This window comes from Poecilia reticulata, chromosome 11 (assembly GCF_904066995.2).
Source record: "Poecilia reticulata chromosome 11, P_reticulata-male-v2, whole genome shotgun sequence".
In the NCBI taxonomy this organism is placed as follows: domain Eukaryota; kingdom Metazoa; phylum Chordata; class Actinopteri; order Cyprinodontiformes; family Poeciliidae; genus Poecilia; species Poecilia reticulata.
Genome location: NC_088840.1, coordinates 25,735,053 through 25,759,420, shown reverse-complemented (window position 1 = coordinate 25,759,420; position 24,368 = coordinate 25,735,053). Strand labels below are relative to the sequence as shown.

The following is a 24,368-nucleotide window of genomic DNA, read 5'->3' as shown; positions in this document are numbered from 1 at the left end:
AGCACTGTGGACCCTTTTATGACATGCATATTTCATGAGATGTCAGCTATAATTTGTAAGCGTATTGCTTTTATGTGTTGCAGTTGTGTTTTTTTGCAACGTCCTCATTTAAAAAGGAGAAAGTCTGCTGGGGAAAACCTGCCCGACAGGGAGCGTCTAATTTATTCAATGTAGAAAAAGTGTTTTATTCACTTTTTATGCAATTTGACTGTAGGGTAAATAAACAGCATCGGTTCTGAAGAGCCAAATTATTTACCAGATAAAAACAGTTTCACTTTGCATTAGCATCAGTTTTTATGCAGATAAGAAGGAATTCATGTTCTTTAAACTCAACCTTGTTGTGTTTTTATTTATGGTTTGTTTATCATTTTCTCTTTCAGGGGAAATAGATCGATGTCTGAAAAAAGTAGCGGAAGGAGTGGAGCAGTTTGAAGACATTTGGCAAAAGGTAAGACATTTTTAGCACAGCAAAAAATTTATCATTTATTTGGTTTAGAAATATAGAAAATGGCCGGAAATGCACAAATCAGACTGTTTTTAGTCTAATAAAGCTTTTAAATAGTCAGAAAAATCTTCAACATATTCCTACTTATTCTGATAATGAACATTTTTATGATTCATCTACTAATAAAACTAACAAACATCTTAACGTGAGAATTGTTCAAAGAAAATAATTAAAATACTTTTATTCTCTGCCAACAAAGTGACAGATTTACCAACTGTTTTTTTTAACCTTCCTACTTTGAGCTTTGACTTGACAGTAAATATCACAATGAGAAAAAAAAAAGACTTTTAAACTTTCATCAGGAGCTGCTGCCTTTGTAGTTTAACAAAGGTTATTGTTCCCTGAAAACGATTCACATGCTGCCTACAGGAGTAATAAACATGTGCAGAGACTTAAATAGCAAATTTAATAAAATGGCAGAAAGTCATTAATTGGGTTTGTTTGGCAAAAGAGATCCCAGTTTATTTTTTGACTTAATTATATCCTAGCTAGAATTATATTACTGTAGTTGGTCGTTGGCAGTTTTGCTCCTGAAAAACAAATTTTCCCTTTTTAATAACATTAAAGTAATTAATTATTTTTGCCTTTCTAGCAGAACCATGCTACTATTGAAGCTAAAAATAAGATTTCCTCCAAACGCAGCATTCCAAATCAAAATCCCAGAACTTTGGAGTAATCAGTAACTAAAGTGGATATTTAGTTCTCTGCAGCGTTTTACTGACTTGCTGATAAACGTGTATTGCCATTACTTATTGCATTTCTGATTTGTGTTGGCCAGTACTTGCTTGAACTTTCATCTTTTGTTTCTTTGCAGCTTCACAATGCAGCCAATACAAACCAGAAGGAGAAATATGAAGCGGACCTCAAGAAGGAGATTAAAAAGCTGCAGGTATGATAAAGCAATCATTAGAAACACTTAAACTAAGTTTTTATTAAAGGTAATTAAATACTTGAGTGAGTCAACAAAAACACTTTTAAGAAGTTATGGTTGCAGAAATTACATTTCGTCCTGCTGTAAGATCTTTTTGATTAAAACATTGAGCCATTTTCCCTCCAGCCGAGTCTTTTAATCCCCTTCAACGAGTAAAGCTCACGAGTGGAAACTTTAAGAACATGTTGTCGGGTCATTAATCTTCCCAACGTTCTTCTAATTAACTAGTTTGGTAATTTAAGGATACCAGGAAAAGCCGAAACATAAAACATGGTGTCGGAGAGCAGCCAATCTCGGTAAACTTGTGCTCCAACGCTTTTGTTTTCCAAATGTTGTGTGAGCTGCACAGGCCGGCGTACGGAAACTGCAGCACCTCTCTACTTTCACCGACACCCACATGTTGTCATAAGCTTGGTCATCACTGATCCAAAAGGTCCAGGGCGGTCATATGTACAAACAAACAATGTTAGTCAGCGATACGATCACCTCACATGCTCCAGGATTAAATAATTAAGGCTCTTTAAATATATATTTATATTACTTTTTTTATTAGACTCACAGCCTTATTTCTTTTTGTATTTTTCCTCATCATGTCTGTGACACGGTGAGAGGAGAGAGTGCTAATGTGAGGCTGTCATGTTAACAATGAGAGACGGAAACTGTTCTGGACACCTGTGTCAATACATGAGCCGCTGTTTCTCTGTTTTTGTTATTTTGTGTTCATTTTTCCACTATCAGCAAGGAATACAAACAGTATGTCTGGCAATAGTCAGCAGCTTCTGATAGGTGTTGTTACATGACACACGGCGCATCCGGACACTATTCACAGTGTTGCACCTTTTCCACAGTTTGTTATGACCTTATTCCAACTTGTATTAAACGAAACCTTCTTCAAAACTCTGCACATTATAACAGTGGGAAAAACGTTGAGTTTTTTGAAAATTTATTAAAAATAGAAAACCGGGAGCTGCAACGAACGGACCAAACCACCTGGTGATGTGTGAGCTAAGCTTGTAGCATCACGTTTAAAAAGGCTACAGGCTGCAATTTCTGTCAAAGGTGGAACAACAGTGTGTTGTAAATACTTGAGTAAATGGGATTTCTTGGTTTCCTCTTTCTAAGAAATGTGCAGAAATCTTAAAAAAAAAAAAAATTCACTTTCTCATAATGGGGTATTTCTGCATAGAACTTTGAGTTAACTTTGAAAAACGGATGCAACATATTAAAAGGTAGAAAATAATGAAGGGTTGTGAAAAGAGTAGTTGTGGCTGGATGAGTCAAAGTATATTTAAGTGATACAAAGGCCTAATCAAAGTCTGCACTTTAATCTGAAAGAGAACTTGTGGAGAAATTTCAGAGTACCTTTTACCAGGTGCACTTTGTTGAATTTCACTGAACTGGAGTTATTTTACAAACCAGATTGCTCAAAAAAACTCATCGTAAACTTTTATATTCTTGTAAAATCTGTTTTAAAAATTGTGTATCTTTTTGTTCCTCAGTCAAAAGTAGTTGACAGATAAAATACAAAGATATTCAATTGATTTGAAGCTACAAATTATTTACTCTAAAATGAAATTTGTACCTTTTTTGATTAAAATCCTGTCTTATCAGCCTTTTTTAATCTTTTCTGTGTGAACTTGTATAAATGTGTCTTAGTTTGACTTCAAGCAGAAAGAGAGTGAAAAACTGATTAACGTGACTCTGTGAACACCAGACTGAGAGTTTCCTGACGCTCACAGTGTGTTGAATTTCATCTCCTTCAGCTTAAAATACAGATTTATATGAGTGTCCCCTGCTTTGTTTCTGTTGTCATGAGGACCAAACTCCAAGCGAAGCCTGCATCAGCTTCACCATCTGACTGTTTAAGACAAGTCTCTGCATGTATTAATAAGTTCTCTAATGTTTTTGTATCCTACTCTTCCTCCCTCCACTGTTCCTCTGTATCGTCTTCTTCCTCTCTGATCCCGCAGCGCCTTCGAGACCAGATTAAGACGTGGGTGGCATCCAACGAGATCAAAGACAAAAGGCAGCTAATAGAGAACCGCAAACTCATAGAAACGGTGAGTAGGAACCCCAAGAGGGAGCATGACAACTCTCTGTTGTTGCAGTGAAAAATACAATTGATTGACAGTTTTTTACTATGTGAACAAATGAGAGGGAAATGATGTAGTTTATAGTGAATTAAATTAGTGTTTTTCATGTAAAAATAGATAAGTCTTTATTTTAATGTGTAATATTATGCTTGTATAACATTTCTTGATTTTTAAGTAAAATACAAAATACAAAGAGAAAGTTTTCCTCTTTTTGTTTCTCCTAAACAAAAAGAAACATTATTTAACAAACTGAGTTTAATACCATATTTTATTTAACCAGGAAAAAAAAACAGATTAAGAACAGATTTTTTATTTACAGCGGCAGCCTTTCAAAAGGCAAGGTCTTTGGAGGGAAAATAAATATAATCATCTTTTATCACATTTTATCTTTATGTGAAGAGTGCATAGAGTTTGCATAAGGTTTTTTTTTACAGCTTCACATCCTACATGCTTAAATCCCTCCATCATTTAAAAAATTCTCAATTTTCTCATGTTGTACAAGCAGCTGTGTTTATGGCTGACAGTCACATCCTGAGCTTCTGTTTTCTGCTTCAGCTCAAACCAAAGTCTTGTAAAGCTCATCTCCAGGACACATGTGACTGCTGTGTATTAGAACCTAAAACCTGGACTGTTTATGAAGCCAAATTTGACTGGAATATTGTGATATTGTAATACTTCAGTTAGTTTGACCTGAAATGAGTTGCCCAACTCATTCTATTGAAAGCTTAATGAACTAATGGTAAACTAACTTTGCTTAGAAGAAAATACCAGTGTGTTTATGATCAGGTGGCAGTAAAAGTAGAGCTAATATTGACTTAAATGATCATCTGGGCTTTATTTTGAAATCTGTAAATCTTTGTAAACTTGTCATTTGTGGTCTCATGGACTTTTTCCGCTGCCCTCAAGTGGCATAAAAAATAATTACTTCTGGTTTGAGATGTTAAATTTGCATGAGAAGACAAATGAAGCATTTGCACTTGAATTAAAAGATCTGTTCTTTTAATCCAGATCTTTTAATCCAACATAATAAAAATATGTTCATTATTGCACAAGATAGTTTGTTAGATAGCCAACACTGTGCCTTCAGTGTTGCTGCTTTGCCTGTCGGGCCTCAGAGCCTCATTTACCTTTCAATGACTATTCAGAGGGATTACATGTGAGACACCTGCGTCACACCGAGCTAAGTAAACTCACCATCTGTGACGCTTGAGTTTTGGTTTTTATTCTAACCCCACACTGATAATTTATTTTTCATATGGTTTTCTCGGCTGATATACGAATACAGTGCAGTGGACAGAATTTGTTATTATCATCTTTGCTCTGCTGCAGGTTCACACAAAAATATGAGGTAACGATAAAGTTATAGCTGAGAGGGTTTACAGGCTAAATCAACAAGTTTACAACTAATAACTCTTAAGATTTGTACAAAAATATTGTTGGTGCGCCTGTCAAGCTTTGTTTAAATGCAACTGCAAAGGGGCAGCAAAATAAGGTTTTTGTTACTTTTTTTTAAATAAGGTGCCAAAAAATCCAAATTTAAATAGTTTCTTTGACAAGTTATGCAGTGGCATGCTACTTCTCCTGTGGTTTAAGAAAGACATTCCCCATATTTGAGTTGAACAATTAGACCCTAATTTTGAAAAGTGCATTAAAACCATTTAGTGTTGATATAAAAGCAGTTTTAGCTCAAGAAATTCAAGAATGCAACGTCATTGAAATCGAGCTTTATTACATTTCCAGAGGTTTAATATTATGTCTTTTTTTTTCTTCAGGAATTATATCTTCATCCATTTTCTGTGTTTTATCTTCTTGCAGCAAATGGAGCGCTTTAAAATAGTTGAAAGAGAAACCAAGACAAAAGCGTACTCAAAAGAAGGACTCGGCCTTATCCAGAAGGTGGACCCGGCGCAGAAGGAGAAGGAAGAGGTCGGCACCTGGCTGACGGTGAGCGACTGGATCAACCGGACCGTCAGAGAAAAACTGTTTCACTCATTCAAACTGCTGAATCCTAATGTTTCCTCATTTTTCCTCAGTATGTGATAAGTGAGGAACAAGACATAAAGCCGCATAAATGTAATTGGATAGGTGGAGTCAAATTTTGCTCACAAAGGAACGTTTTTCCCCTAAAAGATTCTTAAAAGTGATTAAAACATGGAAGTGAAAATGATAAATACAGGAACCAAAACTACATGAAATAACAACAAAGAGTTTCTAGTTTGCTGGGCAGAACTAATAATTGCAGAGCAGCTTGTTTATGAAGTAGACATTGACTGAATTACCTGATAATTTACTCTTTACATTTTGATTGTTATTAATGAAAAGCTCTAATTGGATTTTCAGTAAATAAGCTGATTCTCAGGCGTTTTCTTCTCAGCGCCATAAAATGCCTTTAGATGGTATTTTTTGTGAATGTCTTAATGAATAAATTGAATTTATAATAGAAGTAAATGCTCATTCTGTATTTATTCAGTTTTTTCATGAGTTTTTAATTGTAATTTATAATTTTCCCAGATTTTTTTCTCATTGTTATCAACACCTAACAGTGTAGTTAGATTTTTTTAAATAATTGAATAAAAAATTTAAAACTGTGTTGTGAGATCAAAGAAAAGCAATCATTTCCATTGAACAATGAAAGTATGTCAAGATAATCCCAGAATTAAAAAATAAAGCTGCTGTTTTTTAAAATATTTGATGCTGTTGTTTGACCTTTTCCTCTTGTTTCATCTCAGAACACGATCGACACGTTGAACATGCAGGTGGACCAGTTCGAGAGCGAAGTGGAGTCTCTTTCAGTCCAGACGAGAAAAAAGAAAGGAGACAAGGAGGTCAGTCTGCTCCCCTTTCTGAATCATTCATTTTCCCCCCTTTCATTGCTCTCCCACTGCTGCTTCCAGATCGGTTGGCTTGTCATCCCCACAGCCCTCCTCCTTTTATCTCGCCGTCTCTTTTTTGGCGGAGAGGTCAGATATCGAACCCTGCTTTCATCTTCTGTCTCTGGCCAACGACGATAACCTCACTGACCGAGTCTCTCTGACTCCAACTTTCCCTTTAAAGTCCTCCCCAGGGACTTCATTTATCGGAAACTTACTGATGTGGCAGTGCAGTCTTTTCAGAGAACCTACAAGCTCTGAATTAAGAATGAATACTTCATATTCATATGTCACAGGAGCTTATTTGTAATGACAGTGAAATGAAAGTGTGCAGCAGACGTTACTTTCCCTGAAAGTCCCTCCTGTTTGTTTCTGTGCAGAAAGTTTCAGATTGAGAAGCAGGAAGATTTATTTTGTGTGTTTCTTGTGCGGTTAGCAAAGCTGGGCAAAGAGCAAGAATCAAATCAGTGAGTCCTTGAATGCTGATGCAAGTTTGTCCTTTAGTGACCAAAATATTAAGAAAAAAACATGAACAATATTTATAGCAAATGTTTGGCTCCTGATGATTTTGGTTGAAGACGCACGTTGGAAATAAACATCGACGCTGATCAAATTTATCACTTCCGACTTACATTTCCTCTGCTTTTGTTAAAAGATTTACAGAGTAAAACAGAGAATAATGTTGGAGAAGTGTAAGAAAAGGTAAAGGAACTGTATTTTTCACACTCTAAGGCGCACCGCATTATAAGGCGCATAGAATAGGCGCTAAAGTTTGGGTTGCCAAATTGTTCCGTACTCTGTTATTACACATCTACATTTGTAAAGAAATGGTCCCTGAGTGCTTTATATAGTAGGCTGCCCCAGTCATTGTTTCACTCAGGGTGTTGGTGTTGCGATATTGTGCCCAACTGCTTTCTGGGTAACGCAGACCAACCGACACACCGCAGTCTCTGTCTCTCTTCCCCTGCCCCTCCACCCCCTGGCTTTAAATGTATTATCAAACTTTATTAACAAACCAACGTTCTGACAACTATCCCAGCATGCACCGCGCACTTCTTCTACGGGGGAAAATGAAGTGGGCGGCTGCTTACTGTAGTTACTAGACCTGTTGTGGCTCAATATTGGTCCATATATAAGGCGCACCGGATTATAAGGCGCACTGTCGGCTTTTGAGGAAATTGAAGATTTTTAGGTGCGCCTTATAGTGCGGAAAATACGGTACTTAAACATGCATTAAAGCACTCCTCAGCCAAAACATATCCTTTTGATTTTGAGGACTTTTTAACGTTGCGTCTCATTTTTTTTTAGGATTATGATCCTATTTTTAGAGGGTAGAAGGTGCATCTCCCTCACTGTGTGTAAATTACTAGCCTTCGGCTGTCTTCAAGTATTTCAGAAAGGTTATTTTGTTTGTTAGAAGTGACCTTTAAGTGTTCACATATGCCTTGCTGAAACATATGTAGTTTGAGTCTACGGTTTGAGTCCACGGTTCCTGTTCATTTTCAGAGTCTGGAAGTTCTGCAGGGTGGAATTGATAAGAGGAAAAAAGAATATGGAAAAATATATTTATTTCAAGACTTGATGCAGTGTCCCATTGTCTAAATTTTCCATCTGTCCATTTGTTTCAGTTTGTTAAATAGATTTTGACCTAGATTTAGAATAATAAATCAAATTAATAATGAATTTTTGAATTCATTCTCAAACATTGTCCTAAAAAAATAAACAATGTCTGTGCCATTTCCATGCTTAGATGAAATGTGTTAGGAAGTTTGGTTTTGCTTACCTCCTCCATGCAGCCTAATAACAAACACCCCTTAGTGTCTTTTAAGAGCTTTTGTGTTTTAATAATATCCATTTAGCCGGTTTTTGTTTTGCACACAGAGCCCACGCGTTGCATTCTGTCCAAATAGACACTGGGGGCAAATTAGGACAATTAAACATTTGAGTGTTCTCCAACCTTCAGAGGATGTGTGAATTAACAGTGAAGCACTTGGAGAATGAAATATTGAAATCAGAAAGTGGCACTCTGCCTGCATGCTTTGTGATGCATTAGGCTGAAAAGTGCACATGGCGGTCACTCATGCTCTCACAGCTTTAAATCACTCGTGATCTCCTTTCTGCACATTTCACTCGTTAAACTTTAAACACGCTTTTATTTTTTGTTTTAGAAGTTGTTAATATTCTCAAATGCTTTCTTGTTCCCTCCTGTTGGAGTTAAATTATTAATAAAGCTTTGCATTGTGTGGAAGAATGTATATATTTTAAAATAAATCACCTTGCAGCCAAGAGTTTAAACATATGGAGCCTCTTAATTTTTCTTTTATTTTGCAATAAATTTGAAAAAAAACCTTATATTGTAGCAAAAAGACTTTGAGTATTCAAGATGCCGCATGAACAGACTAGTTAAAAAAGCATTTCATGGGAATGCACAACTTTAGTGGGAGAATGCACAACTTATTGCACAGGAATGTAAAACCTTCATAAGATGATGCTAAAAAAACCTTTGTGCCTGGATAAAAACAGCTGATCAAGTTGACCTGTCGTCCTACAGAAGCAGGACCGGATCGAGGAGCTGAAAAAGTTCATTGAGAAGCATCGGTATCACATCCGAATGCTGGAGACGATACTGAGAATGCTGGACAACGACTCACTGCAGGTCGATGCCATCAGGAAGATCAAGGTTTGTCAGAAAAATTACAGAAACGCACCACAGCTTTATTATTTGATATTTAGCTAAGACTGAAGTTTTTGTGCTTTCTCTCCAAAGGATGATGTTGAGTACTACAGAGAGTCATCGCAGGATCCAGACTTTGAGGAGAACGATTATCTATATGACGATCTCGACCTGGATGAATTCCGTACGTATAGAAAATAGTCTTTTGGTACAAGCATTGTGACTTCCCTTTAGGGGAAAACATCTTGATTACACATCAAAACAAGTACAGATATCCTGTGCTAACCTGGTTGTATTGTACTCCAGTGGACATCTTGCAAAAAAGTCACTTTAAACAAGTATAAGCAATCTCATAAATATTCTTTTTTTTTCATTTAAGCATAAGAATGTGTATAAATCTTTTAATTACTTGAACTCTATAATAAATATTTAGCCTTGAGCTCAACAAGTTTTAAATTGGTCTAGATCAAACTTTGACCTACAATAATAAACAAAAGACTAAAAATTCACAATAGAGGCTGAAACCTTTTGTGTCTTTTCTGTTTCCAGCTCAACAATTACTCGCCACCTCCCCACCAGGACCCTCGCACTTGGAGGATGAGATCTTCCAGAACTCCAGCAGCACACCGACCTCCACCACCTCATCCTCACCAATCCCTCCTTCGCCTGCCACTTGCACTACGGTGAGAAAAATGATCCTTTTCATTTCACGCACATCATCAATTGTTTGTCCTTTCTGTTTGTTCTTACTTCTGTTCTTCCTGGTTTTTGATCTTCTAGCAATATGAGGTTAAAAAACTGTAATCCATTCATTTGTATAAAGAAAGAATGGCTTAGATTGTTTCATCATTGACCTGAAAGATGTCTTAATGTAACAATGGTAATCATGAACAATTAAGTCAGTTATTACCTTTAGCTCAAATCAAGACACATCAGTATCTAAAATATGTGCGGAAGATAATTGCACCATTGTAGAGCCTTGCCATCTGCTCTTTATATTCTCTTCTATGGGCTTCATATCATCTCTTCTGCTTCTACACTCATTCAGTGGGTAAAAGTAGTTATTATAAGTCTGATATGTAAGTGGGAGTTATGGTATTCTGCACTGCTGATCGGGAGAGTTTTTTTTTCTGGGATTAAAGGAAATGTGAAAGATGTGTGCAGGATGCTACAATTACTCTTTGAAAATGTAAACTTAATCTCAAAAGTTTCTCTTTCACATACTAACATTGACTTATAAGAGAAGCAGAGTGTTTGCTTCATTCTAAATTACACTAATCAGAAGTGGTTTTTACTTTTTTTGTCATTTAATCACTAAAGCATTGCACTTTAGTGTTAGCATAGTATTTAGCAAATGTAAAAAGATGTTTAGAAAAAGAAAACTGAACTGGTTTCGACTGGTATAGTACTGGCCTCAAAACTGGGAAGTGTGTAAAAATTCTGCAACAAAAAAATCCCCTGTCTCTCCCAGAGAGGCCCCAAGGCTTCATGCTCGGACCACTTCTTTTTGTATTATGTACTTATTCCACAGGTTCAGCTATGTAGACTCCAGTATCACTGCTTCACAGTCGATTCTCACAATATAGCATCTTCATTTATTTATTCATACTTTTGTGCTTTGTAGATAAATAAAAAATATATTCTTATATTTTTTCTTCAATGAAGGTAAGAAAAAAAGTATTAATTCTCCTCTAAATCTGCTAGTGTAAATGTTTGTCTTCTAAGTCAATTAATATACTTGGTCTTTTTGTCAAATAAATGCATCTTTGAAAATATTCCCTATTTTAAAAGATTATCACATTTTAGCAAGTCATATTTCAAATTTTAGGAAAATTGTTCAATATTTATTAGAACTGAGACTGCATGTTCAAATCAAGCAAATGAATGAGTTTTTTTTTTCAGTTTTATCATAAATAATTTTGATTTGCAGCCATATGCACTCTTTAAAAAAATGCAATTCAACTTTGAAAGATGTTGATTGTTCTGACAAATGTCACCCATAAATCTGTCAAGAGATTTTGAAAATTACTTGTTTTATGTAATTTGTGATGCTGTTTGTTTCTGATGTCAGTCCTTTTCTGAAACCTGATTGTGATTCAATTTCCAGGAGAACTCAGAAGATGACAAGAAGAGGGGACGTTCGACGGACAGTGAAGTCAGTCAGGTTGGTATAAACGCCAATGTAGACTAAATGATGAAATGTTGTTTTTGAGGTTTTAAATGTAAATAATTAGAATAAATGGACATCTCAGATTTCAACTCATTCATACAATTTTAACATGTTTTTATGACGACTTATGTTCTTGAGCTTTGGATACCATGCACAGTTTTAATTAAAGCATTCATTAATTGCCCGTCTTATCTTGTAATCTGTGCAGCCAAATTTAACAAACAAAATTCTTTGCGTTTCTTCTCCAGTCACCAGTGAAGAATGGAAATCCCTCCTCGTCATTATCTTCTTCCTCCTCTTCCTCCTCTTCGTCTTCTTCCGCCTCTGGGCTCACCTCATCCTCTCTGGTTTCTGTTGCGGTCGGAGGCATCGGTGGCTCTGGAAGCAGTCATCTTAGCGCTGTGGGTGGTCTTTTCTCCAACACTTTAGCCGGCAGCTACAGCAACGCCACGCAGCAGCCGCCTCACCCGTCGGTGCAGCAACAGCAGGTCAAAAACTCGCCGAGCTCCTCGGCTCCCATCAACTCCAGCACCTCCACCAACAGCCACAGCGCCTCGTCTGCGTCCTCGCCACCCAGCACACAGGGGTTCCTGACTTCGAACTCCCTGCCCCAGGCGCCTTTGGGTCCCACGACGACCTCCAACAGCCTTGGCCTCAGTCTGGGGCCCTCTCTGGGGAAAAGCTCCATCTCTACCAGCCCCGGCCTGTCAGGGATGCCGGCATCCCTAAGCAATATGGTGGGTCTTCTCTCAAGCTCCACCCCAACCCCATACGCCCAGGCGGCCGCATCGGGCACGTCCAGCTCAGGGTTACTGGGCTCTCTCGGCGGCGTCAGCAGCACAACGACCAACAGCGGGGTGGGCGCCATCGGTAGCGGCAGCATCGCGGTCGGCGGGCCAACGTCCTCGCAGGGAGGCATGCTCGGCACGGCTTCTATAGTGGGGAGCGTCGCGTCGGGGATTCTGGGCTTGGGTTCAGGTCAATCGGGGGTTCAGGGGTCTTCCCTGGGGCCGCAGAGCCCCATCGGGAGCTTAGCTCCTGGAAGTGGAATAGGAGTTATCGGAAGCAACGGCGGCAGCTCAGGATCCGCAGGGAGCGGAGTCGGAGGAGGAAGCTCATCCCTGTCCGGTCAACCGCCGAGCAGACAGAAGCAGAACGGTAGCACCAGTGAGTATCTGACCTCCACCCTAGTCCGTTCATCTAAATGTAAATAACTCCTGTTCTTCTGGCATTTGCGTTTATGTAAATTAGAAAATAGAAACTAAACCAATATATTAAGGGCATTTTTATGAAATATAAAACAACAAAACAAGACTTTTGACCTGACGTTGTTGTTGTTTCTATTCATTGGTTGGTAAATGCTTTACTTAAACTATCACCACAGTTTCCTATCTTACCATGTATATTGGGAAATTTGAAAAAATAAAAATTATAATAATTTACATGAGTGTAAATGAAAGTAGTCTAAATGTTAGAAAGTGAAGGGCATCTTGTTAAAGATTCAACCCAGTCATGTTTTTGAAACGGTTTTTGATACTTTCCTGATTTGCATAGTGCATGGTTATCGGGTTTAATCTGCTGCAGGATGGAACAACAAAACTCTTTTATTTTTATTTTTTGCCATTTTCAAAGCATCCATTAAAATACTGGGGTAAAGATTCAAGACTCTGAATTTCCCCGAAGTAGCAAAAATGTTTTAGGCCTGCTATCATCTACAAAAGCTTAGCTACTCGAAATCTTCACACTAACACTGACTAGTGCTAATCAGCCAAATGTTTGAATAAGAGTTAAACATAGCAGACAATTTGTCTAACCTCAGAGTGCATTCAGCTTTAAAAAAAGCTCACTAATAAACGCGGACTCCCAAAATATTTTTCATGTTAAAAATCGTGGCCTTTATAAATGGTTTTTCTTTTTTAACACAGGCTCTTGAACTGTGTTAAAGAGCCAAAATAAATATTTTGAAACATTTAGGATTATTTCTGTTGTCTCTAAAAGATAATTTGTGAAGAGTCAGACATTTTATTAAGCTACGGAGTTCATTTTGATGGTTTGCTCTCTCTCTACAGGTCACAGTGCTGTAGTAGCAGATAGCACAATAGACTCCGCCCTCAACAGTGCCACCCAATCACAAAGCAGCCAATCCTCATCTCTGACCTCCTCAGCCAATCAGCTGTAAGTTTAAAGTATAAGAACAACTTTGGAAATAAATTAATGTTTTCCATTAACCTATCTTCAATATTTGTTTATTTATTTTGAATTTTTTACATTTGCTTTTTATTTTTATTCTTATATTGCTGATTGGCTGAGCAACATGTGAAATATATAAATTTGATCGCTTGCACCACTGTTCCTCCTTCCCAGTAAGGACACTGGTCCCAGTTTACTTGGCTCCATGGGTTTGTCGTCCACCTCCCCATCGCCGGCGTCGTACAGTGAGGCTAAAACAACGAGCGGTGGAAGCCTTCAGAACGGGCCGCTGTCCTACTCACAGCCACCCGAAAGCATCAAGGTGAGGAGAATACAGCGTGTCTGCTGTGTTTCCTGATCTTCATCCTTATCTTTTGCTCACCGATGTTCTCTAAATGTCTCACTAATTAGCTGACGCTTGGTGGTTTTTGTTTGCACAAGCTTTTATTCAAGGATAAAAGAGTAAAGAGGGTGTGAAAACAAATGCAAACTAAGATTCCAATATTTATTGTAAAAACAAGAAATTAAAACAGAGTATAATTTTCCTTCCATTTAACAATTATGCAACACTTTATGATGATCTCTGGAAGGTTTGAGACTGTAATGTGATAAAATGTGGAAAAGGCGACGGATATGAGTAATTTAGCAGAGTTGTCTCCTGGTTTTCTAAAAGTCTTAAGGTTTTTCTCTGCCTTTTGGCTGCCTTTCCAATCATTTCTTAATTCAAGAAATGACCAGTGTTTTGATTCAACTATAACAGACAACAAACATGCCTTAATAACTGACTTGAAATGGGATTTGTGGGCACTTTTTGCAAGGAGGTTGCAACAAACTGTTCTTATAAACCCACCAGACACCATTCTAATCCAAATGTATCTCTCTTTGGGGAGCACTTCTTGGATGCAAACGTAGAGTTTTGTTCCCATCAAGCTGTTATCTATAGCTGTATTTGTGGGTAGAATTTGAAAAGCTGGAATAGCCTTTCTGTAGCCAAATGCAAAACAAAAATTGTTCCTTAAATGCAGTATGTCTTTGTGTAGCACTGATTCACATACATTTTCACAGTTGTGTGTTCATCTGCAAAATCTAGTAAAAATCTGGGAAATGTAAAATTTACCAGCTTTTAAATGGATGTAAATTTAATAGAGATGTGCCGATCAGGTTTTTTCTTGCCGATACCGATCACCCATGAGGGCCGATCACCGATACCGATCACATAATTATTATTATTATTTTTTTTAATCATAAACACTACCGGTTACAATATGTGGAAAAAGGAACCATGAATTCACCTTAATTTAGACAAAAACTTGTTTTTAATAACTTTTTCCAAGAAGAAAACTAAACAAAACAGGCATTCTGCAAATTGTACTGCTATCAGTAATACTATCTTTAACAGACTGATAACATATGAAGCTCTGAAGAGGCTAAATAATACAAAGAGCCACAATAAAACCTCTCAACATTGGCAAAAAAATTCAAGTATAAAACTTAACATTCAAAGGCAAATACAGGTTCCGTTACAACAGTGGTCCCCAAACTACGGCCCGCGGGCCGGATTCGGCCCGCCTCCACATTTGGTCCGGCCCCCTGAACAATACCAGAGAGCATTCAGATTTTTTTTTCATATATTGTACTTTCCGGTTTATATGTGGATTTTTCTTCAACCACCAGGGGGCTCTTTAGCAGGAAGTGTGACCTGTAAACTGAGGTTGTTTTGTTTTGCATGGCGCATTGCTGCCATCTGTTGGACTTTTGGGGAACTGCTTGACTTTTATGTTAATTAATCAGTACGGTGGTTTGCTAGCGGTAGAACAGATGAACACACGTGTTTGTTATGAACGCCGCATTCCAGGTCGAATTCTTCGAAGCAATGCCTGTAAGTAGCAGCTTATACTTCAAAACGAGCCTTTATGTGAAAGTTTAAAGCTACTTTCCCTCAGTGGAATATATACTAGTCAGTCCCAGTGACCGTTTCACTAACGGTTTTTGGGTAAAAATCAATGAGTAATGCACAACAATTTCCGGCAGCTGCAGGTGATAACCGTGTAACATTTTTTCTGTTACAAACTGACTCCGGCCCCCCACCAGAGAAGGGAAAAGTTATGTGGCCCTCACAGGAAAAAGTTTGGGGACCACTGCATTACAATAAACAATCCAGAGTTACTGAATGAAAACTTCCTGTTAGCATGGCGGCTAGCTGATTACTGCTAGTTCTGAGTAGCTGTTTCTGACTGAGCGGAGTAATTATGCAGAGCAGGGAGGAGATCGATTTTTTTTTTTAGAGATTATTTGTCTCATGTTAGGACAGCGAAAGTTTTAATACGTATGTAAAATGTATGTTTTTAAGTTAGATGCTGCAGCTTTAAGCAGAGGTTCGGTGTGAGAGTCGCTGCCAGGTGGAGCAGAAGCGGCGCTCCGTCTGAAATATTACTACCTGTAGCGTAGCAGCGGTTCAACAGCGAGAGCAGAACCAGCGTCTTACATCGCAGCTCGAAGACTTGAATAATTTTGCGGGTTATTTGTTTAGCTTTCTGACCGTCATGCTAATCCGGGTGAGTGTTTGTAGCTGTGCGCTGCTTTACCTGCCATCTGATCCTCCATATGTCTTTTTACTGCAGTGAGCCTCGATGTAGCCAAACTCCGTCAAGTATGGCATTGTTTTTATGTCGTATTAGCTTCGTTGTGTTGATGCATTTTGACCTGCTTCAATTTTCCGCCGCAACACGCAAACTTCCCCATTTACTCAGTGCGTTATAGATCCACATGGCTTAGGATTTGTTGCTGCGCGTTTGCGCAGATTGAAGGAAAGAGAAGACCAGCTGCACAGACAGCGAAATGAGATGTAGGTGATCGGTATCGGCAACAAGAGGTAATGATCGCCGATCACCGATCATGCAATTTTTCACGAAAATCGGCCGATTATGATCGGTGACCGATCGATCGGCACACCTCAAAAATGTAACACCAATGGCACAAAAAACATCTACAATTTTCACTGTTATTGTTTTTTAAGTAACTTCAAGCCAAAATGGCAATATCATGTTTGAAAAAGTAAGTACGCCCTTTTTACATCAAGGGGAACATGTTCAAGAGAGAATGTAGCAGACTGGTAACGCAGATTGTTAATTGATCACCATCATTGTTTCCACCTCTAACTGCACAAGTTTTCAGTTTACTGGTTTTGCACAATGTCAACTAAGAAAAATATTAACAATAAGCCATCAAGAGTGGTTAAAAATGTTTCAAACAGTCCTTTGTTGAATTTTCTGCATAGAGAAAAACAACCAGTTACCAATCTTCTCAGGAGTTAAAATCTAAAAAAATTCAATGAAAGATCAGAATGCACAATACTGAGAAATTGTGAAAGACCCCAAATTTCAATTTCAGATTCCACACACCACAGTTAGCATGTAAAGTCAATAGAAAGATACAAATGTTGCAAGGAGAGAGCTTTGCTATAAAGAAATCATGACAGAACAACTTCAGGTTTAATGCAAATTAACGTTTTGGAATTTTGGAACAAACTGTGAAGTATGGAGGAGGGGAGCTGATAAGTGCATGTTTTGTGTTCATAGCCTGTTGCTACTGTGGGTGCAATTTTTAATTTCTAATTTGGTTTAAAAAATAAAAGCAATGCTTTGGAATATTACAGATTTCAAGGACAAATAAAAATGTCCTCAAAATCTAGGTCACACTTATTTTGTAGTAATGAAATAATCCCCTGAACCCAGGGGAGTGAAAGAAAGAGAGTTAAAAAAACAACAACCACAAAACAGTCCAAGAAGTAAAATCTAACATATTTCCTTGGCAACCTGATCAGTGAAGCGGGAACTGGCGCTCCTCCGCCCAGAACGATACAACAACTCTGCACACACATCCAGGATAATCTGTTTTCCCATGAGTGTCCTTGTCTGTCCTCATCAGCCCCAGGAGCCTCTGAGCAGGTCCATGGCCGAGCGAGCAGCGCCCAGCTCAGGGATTGAGGGAGATGTGTCCTCCCTGCACCTTACTTCAGGTAGGATTCACACCAACATGTGCTGCAACGGGAGGGCCGAGGGGTTACCACCGAGCAGGAATAGAAACGCAGCAGATTTAATGGAACTAAATGTCATCTCCCTTCCCACTCTCAGCCGCTTCTGAACAAAGGCTGCAGCTGATATAATCATCCCTGACTCAACTTTATCTCTTGTTGTCTCTCCTCCTGCTGCATCATCTTTTCCTTCCCCCTCCTCCACTTCCGTTCCCTCATTTTTCCTGTGTCCTCTCAGACATCTTCTCAAGCAGCACTACGGCCCCCTCGGGGGCCCTGTCAGCACCTCAGTCCTCCCTGTCAGAGGTCAGCATCCTCCCATCACTGGGCGTCTGTCCACTGGGGCCAGTTCCCCTTTCCAAAGACCAGCTCTACCAACAGGCCATGCAGGAGGCGGCGTGGACGCACATGCCCCACCCGTCCGACTCAGAGAGAATCAGGTGCAGTAAACTTCTCACAGTTCTTTTTATTGAAATAATTACAGGTAAAAGGGATCAAATGTTTGGGTACAGGACGGAGACTCTAACTATGTGGGACTCATAGTCACTCATTGCCATTTTATTGTTCAACCCACGACTTTTTGAGCTTCTAAAAGTGTCCTTTAAGTGTTTTTTAAAATTGATTTAGTTTTTTATGAAAACAATTGAAGTTAATTGCATCTAGATGTTCAAAATAAACTATTAATGCATCATATTATGTAGGATATAACTGGTCTGAATGAGAATCAAGATAATAATAAAAGGAAATGGGATGTAAACAGTGTAAGCACATTCTTACCAAGTATTTTTGGTTCAGTGCAAATATCTTTACTACACTTGAAATAAGATAAAACCCAGTTCTGGATTAACAACAAGATTTATTTTATGTCTATTTTAAAGGCGTGTGAAAGTTTCTGAAAATCTGTTAGAAAAGTTGTCATGGATCTTAAATATTTTAAAGACACAGATACTTTTTAAATTATTTATACAGTGAAAGCCCAAGTCAAGACCTAGTAAACAAATAAATGTTGCTTCGCTTGCTTTCCTTAACAATAAACCAAACCTAAAGGTAAACAAACATCACTAAATAATTTATTAGGCTTGAATGAAAAATACAAATCAACACACTTGTACCCTTTTAAATACAGTGACAATAAAAAATCTATTGATATTTTTATATGTCTATATTATGCATTTGTTTTCTGGGATTTTTTGTATTTTTTGAAAGAAAATTGTAAGAATTGTTCAAATTCATTAACTGGCATTCTACCTGCACACATATTGGTCTTTAATCTCCCTTAAGAAAATGAAAAATCTTTTTTTAAGTATTTCTCTTTACACTTGTGATGCCAAAAAGATTCAGCTGATTTCTATGCAAATGAAGCAGCTTAGAGACTCTTTGTCAGCAGTGCGTTTCATGTTTTCTGAAGCTCCGATGTTCTCTGCACACCTGCACACAGATTCACGGTCAGAACCCGGTTTGCTGCTGCTGCATCTGCAGCCCACACATCTACAATTGACATTTAAATCCAAACACTCGACAGCTCTCTTCCAACACTACCTGTTTGTGTTTTACAGTCGCAGCAGGAAAACGTTTCTGTCTGTTTCTGTTTCTTGAGTCTGGTTCACTTCTAATCTCTCACGCCGTTATTTTTCTGCTCACAGCCATAATTTCTGCTGCTTGAGTTGAAGAGCTCACATTAGTCAGATATTTAGAGCTACCACTCCATAAAGATTATGATGATTGTTATTTTTCACGCCACACGGGATCTAAAAATACAGAAGTTGGCTTAAAATGCACTGTTTGCGTAGCAGCTTAAAATGAATCAGCGAGGGCAAACTTTGGGGTTCAGATTTGATCTGAACTTAGATGTGTTTATCTTAAAAATGTATATATATTATCCTAAAAAAAAACGCCCACATTATGCCACTGCTGCTCTATAACAAAAAAAAAAATTGGCTTAGTTATATTCTTATTAATTATATTCCTTCAAATTAATTTCTGTTGGAATTGGTCCATTATTTTCTTTTAATTAGAGTTAATTAACCGGCAAGAAAGAAGGCCAAACTACAGCATTAGTCTGAAAATAAAGAAGATTAAGAAAAACACAGAAAACATTTAAACGGTGTGAAATCATTAAAGGAATAAGAAGAAAAGACGTTCTGAAACAGTTCAACGGTTAAAATCTGTGTGTAAAGCCGTGCTGCAGTTCACTGCCTGTTAGAAAGCCTTTAAAAATGCATGGATGCTTTATATGGCCCAGCAGTGCTACACTTAGAAAAATTAATAGGTTTGTTTTTAAATATTGTATATATGAGCATTCCAAATAATAATAAAAATCAATAGTATGCTATTAAAATACATGTAAAGCAGTTTTTTTGTGGTGTGAGAAAGTATTTTTGTATTGAATGAGTAAATTCCCTTATTTCAATGTTTCAGTAATTATTTTATGAACATGTGTTGTATGTCAACACGTCAGTTGGACTGGTCAACACTGTTACAGAGGAGCTAACTCTCTGTCGCCGCTGCAGGCAGTACCTGATGAGGAACCCCTGCCCCACCCCACCTTTCCACCACCAGATGCCACCACCTCATTCCGACACTGTAGAGTTTTACCAGAGGCTTTCCACGGAAACGTTGTTCTTCATCTTTTACTACCTAGAGGTAATTCTGTGTTCATGTAACACAGTTCTAATGAGGAGTTTCTAATTCTAATTTAACTGGGTTATCTGATGATGATGAATGCTATGAGCACTGCAGCCGTTCCTGATTTACTTCCTCGCTGTGTGCAGGGCACTAAGGCCCAGTATCTGGCAGCCAAGGCCCTGAAGAAGCAGTCATGGAGGTTCCACACAAAGTACATGATGTGGTTTCAGAGGCACGAAGAGCCCAAGACCATCACTGATGAGTATGAGCAGGTCAGTTTGGATTCATGGTCACCTGCTAATCAAATCCAGCTGCTGCAGTTATTGTCCTTGGCGCTGATCGTCTGAAACTTGGAGAGCAGAAGTAAGGCAGGCTGGCTGTAGCAATCATCTTCTGGTTGTCCGAAAATGTTCTCCACTCTGTGCATTAATGCATAATAAGGAATATTTCATGTTGAAACTATTAAAATAGGCAGTTACAAGCATTTTTAGAGAGAGTCTGAAGTGTTTTTAATTAATTGTGTGTGATTGTGACGCCTAACCCCCACAGATACTGGGGGCAACTTTCCAGGTCTGAATAAGTATGTAAATGTGAACAGAGTATTCAGAAATATTTATTTCTAGAATTTGGTGAATAAATAGATTTGTAAAATCCCTAGTTTTATGTGCAGCTGTGTGTCTTGGGTTTGACTTCAGTTCAGAGGAAAGATGTAAATAAAGATTGGAAGTGGGCTGAGGACCGCTCCCTGGGGTGCACCAGATGTTAATACTTTTCCCAATGTTTACTTTTTTTTAGGGAACATACATTTATTTCGACTATGAGAAGTGGGGCCAGCGGAAAAAAGAGGGGTTCACCTTTGAGTACCGGTACCTAGAGGACCGAGACCTCCAGTGACACGCACAGACACCGGCGAACGGACAGCTGAGAAAGTAAGAGGAGGACAGACGGATGGACAGACAGACAAACGAATGAAGACGGGTGATCCGCCTGCTGACATTCCTGGATTTGACCTCAGCTCTCTGGGGGGAAAGGAGACTGGAGGGTCAGCGTAGGGGTGGGGAAGGGGGGGTGCCCATGTTTGCAAATGCACATTTGAAGCCCCCTTCCTCCCGCCTGACCCTCCAAACCCGCCTTACTATCCTCACACTGACAGAGACAATTCCTGCCACCCTGTCATCTCCTTCCTCCTTCTCTTCTCCTCCATCCCTCCATCGTATTATTTTTATTTGCGTCCTTTTTTAGCAGCCAGACATAAAATCAGTCTGGGTTGTCAGAGAATTATGTTATTTTCATGCTCTTACGCTGGCTTTACGTTCTCTCAGTCCCATCAGGACCAAAGGGATTTTATACACACAATTATTCAAGGAATTGGGGAAGTCGCCTTCAAATGCTGCAGCAAGAAACAAATTTCTGCTTCTTTTTCCACAAGCAATTTAAACAAACATGATTTTAAGCCCTGAAAACTTCTTCAGATGATTGAAGAGGTTCATAATTGTTAAATTTGGACCCAAAATGTTAGATCCTGTCATTCCACCCTGCTGCTCCCTCGAGTGTTTGTTCTCGCCTCAACAACCTGACTTCACCTTTCCGTTAACACCGCCGCCGCTCCGGCGCCAGTGGCTGTTTGTCGTAGGTGGCACCACGGGCCTCGCTCAACTCTGTTGTGTTCCTTTATAAAAGCCCAAAGAGCATTTTTGCGAGGTCCAAAATTATCCTGCACTGTTTTTCCTTCCGTCAGGCCTGTGGTGGAGGAGGGTGACAAACAGCCGGAGAGGTGCTGGTAGTAACCGACTCTTACCTGGTGGGCAGCGTTATGTCACGCTCCGCAAACAGATGCACAGAAATAGAATCCAACTTCAGGTCTCTTTCCTCCAGCGGTATCTGTTTACATGGATTGTTTTTCACACCAACAAGGAGAAGGTGAACCAAAACAGCGAGACAAAAATGTCCTGGATACACTTTTTTCATTGACTGCGACCTTTAGAGCAGATAAATTCCTAAAAACAAATATCATTTCGAGGAACAGAGGTTGAGAGCAACTAAAAGCATGGGCAAAAACATGAAATTCAAGTAAATAATGAAAAGATATTTCATCAAATCTACAACAGTGCTTCAAATAAAACACAACTGAATAGTTTTCCTTCTTGAAAATCTCACAGTTAAATCAAATCAAAGTCGTCTAAGAACATAAACTAATAGACCAGAACTGTAAAGACAAGTTTTAATCTTTTGAAACAAAAGCTAAGATGTAATATTGGTTTTTTTTTTTTACGCATTTTTTATGAACTTGCATTTTTTGTGAGATTATATAACGCAGATCTTATTCAATTCTGTTGTATTTGCAGAGCACTTCTTTTCCTGTTTTGGCCATGAACATGAAGCTCTTGATGTTTTATGAAGATTGGATTAGCACTTACAGCGCGATATTTAAGTTACTGCAGGGAATTCAGGGCATATTCTACTAAAGCAGCAATTTGAGTAAAAGACGGCATCATATCTGGATTTTCTGATGAATTGGGATGAATTTGAGCGATTTGTAATTAATCCTAATTGGAAAATTTGTGAGTGAAGAGCCCAACGACACCCATCATCGCCGCGGAAACACTCACAAGCTTGTTTCCTGCTTTCTGATGATTTCAAACAGCGAAAACAAAAACTGCCAGCGCGACTAGATTTAGCCAGATTACAAGAGAGGATCCTTGAACATAAAAAGCTGCAGGTGTGATGAGAGTTGCAGGTGTCGGATGCTTCCAGCAGCCAGGTTTGTTTTGCTCATTCAGGCCCAGCTTCCTCCTTTCCTTCCTCCTCCTCCTCCTCCTCTATGTGCCAAAGAGCACAAACACCAGCACTGCTGCCCACTTCTCCTCTGTCCTGCAGGTCTCTGCTTCATGTTTACACTCTCAAGGATCCAATTAAATTCACAATGAACTCACACATACATAACAGTCCATGTACCATCCTGGACACCCGGACCACTTCCTCGTTTTTTGTCCCTCTTTCTTTGTTTCTCTCTCGGCCAGACTCCTCCCTTCCTCTTTTTCTTCTTCTTCATGCCAGGTAGATATTTCCTTTTTTTCTCAGGAAGTATTCAATTGACCATTTTATGAGGAAATGTATCAGCCAGCACAACAACAAGCGAGCAACCTTTCAGCAGCAATTCGTAGTTTTGATTTTGGCCTCATTTGGGAAGTGTTTGCCTGTATTCGTACTCAACAGTGGCCCTTTTCATTTCACACAAAAAAAAATCAAACAAAAAGCATTTTTTCTTTTTTAATAAAATAAACAAATATTCTCCAATGTTTGGAGCAGCTGCTGAAAGAGAAACCATCTTTATATTTTGTATTTGTTGTGGTAGATTGTATATTACTTTTTTTTTTTCTTTTTCAGAAGTGAGGAAAATCATTTAAAAAAAACACACAAGGACGAAGGAGCTCTGCGTCCTTTTTAAAGATCAGTTACTTCTGGACAGGAGTTTGGGTTGTGTGTTTTTGTTTTTTGTTTTTTTGTTGTTGTTTTTTAAAGCCAAACACAAAGACGAGACACAAAACCCGACACGTATTCACTTGACTGACAGTCCTGCTTTTAACCTTTTTTTGTTTACTGATTTTTGACAAGCGGGCGGGACGAGAGGTCGAACCCAAATGTGAATCTCTTTCTGCTCCTTGTCAAAAGTGTTGAATAGACTCTCATTCTTTAAACCTCTCCTTTATGTTTCGTTCATTTTTTTCCGTTTGTTGTTGTCGTCAGACAGCATGGAATAATGACACTTGCAAAGTGGCGCTGAAAAAGTAAATAATGACATAACCATGATAAAAGGATTGTAAAATATTAATAAAGAATTACTTTTCAGAAATCTGTGCTTGTTCTTTTTTCCCCCCCATGATTTATGTTTGAGTTGAAAGTGGGAAAAAATACAGCTGCAGGTTTCCATGGTGACCAGGAAAAAGTGGTTGGCAGGAAGAAAGTTACAGGCATTTTTTAATATAGATGTGTAGGCATACTGAAAAATATAGGTGACTACTTTTGCTTGAATCACTGTGCTACAAATTTAAAAAAAAAACTTTACATGGCTGAATTATTTTTGTTGCTGGGAATAAACCATAAAAGGAAAAAATTCACAATTTTTTTTTCCATTTTACGTGGGGAAAAAAAAAAGGAAAAGCGTGTGCTTTTATTTTGGCAATTTAGATTTTTGGTATAAAATGTTTCCCCTCCTCCAGCATCTCTCTGACCTTTACAGTCAGACAAATTTAAAAACAAAAACAAAGGAGCTGGAT

General features: G+C 38.5%; 1 protein-coding gene across 1 annotated transcript in view; it reads left to right on the top strand.

Annotated features, from left to right (window-relative positions):
* Positions 1–23,944, top strand: part of LOC103472876 (CCR4-NOT transcription complex subunit 3-like) — a 31,550-nt gene extending 7,606 nt beyond the window's left edge. Inside the window, exons 3-19 of the mRNA XM_081612138.1 lie at positions 381–448; positions 1,320–1,394; positions 3,407–3,496; positions 5,345–5,473; positions 6,259–6,354; positions 8,951–9,079; positions 9,167–9,257; positions 9,623–9,756; positions 11,181–11,237; positions 11,492–12,410; positions 13,313–13,418; positions 13,608–13,755; positions 17,361–17,451; positions 17,705–17,906; positions 19,977–20,109; positions 20,238–20,363; positions 20,887–23,944. Coding sequence (XP_081468264.1) covers positions 381–448; positions 1,320–1,394; positions 3,407–3,496; positions 5,345–5,473; positions 6,259–6,354; positions 8,951–9,079; positions 9,167–9,257; positions 9,623–9,756; positions 11,181–11,237; positions 11,492–12,410; positions 13,313–13,418; positions 13,608–13,755; positions 17,361–17,451; positions 17,705–17,906; positions 19,977–20,109; positions 20,238–20,363; positions 20,887–20,985 — 2,693 coding nt within the window. The 3' untranslated portion in view covers positions 20,986–23,944. The remainder of the gene's footprint in view (positions 1–380; positions 449–1,319; positions 1,395–3,406; positions 3,497–5,344; positions 5,474–6,258; positions 6,355–8,950; positions 9,080–9,166; positions 9,258–9,622; positions 9,757–11,180; positions 11,238–11,491; positions 12,411–13,312; positions 13,419–13,607; positions 13,756–17,360; positions 17,452–17,704; positions 17,907–19,976; positions 20,110–20,237; positions 20,364–20,886) is intronic.
* The last annotated feature ends 424 nt before the right edge of the window (positions 23,945–24,368 follow it).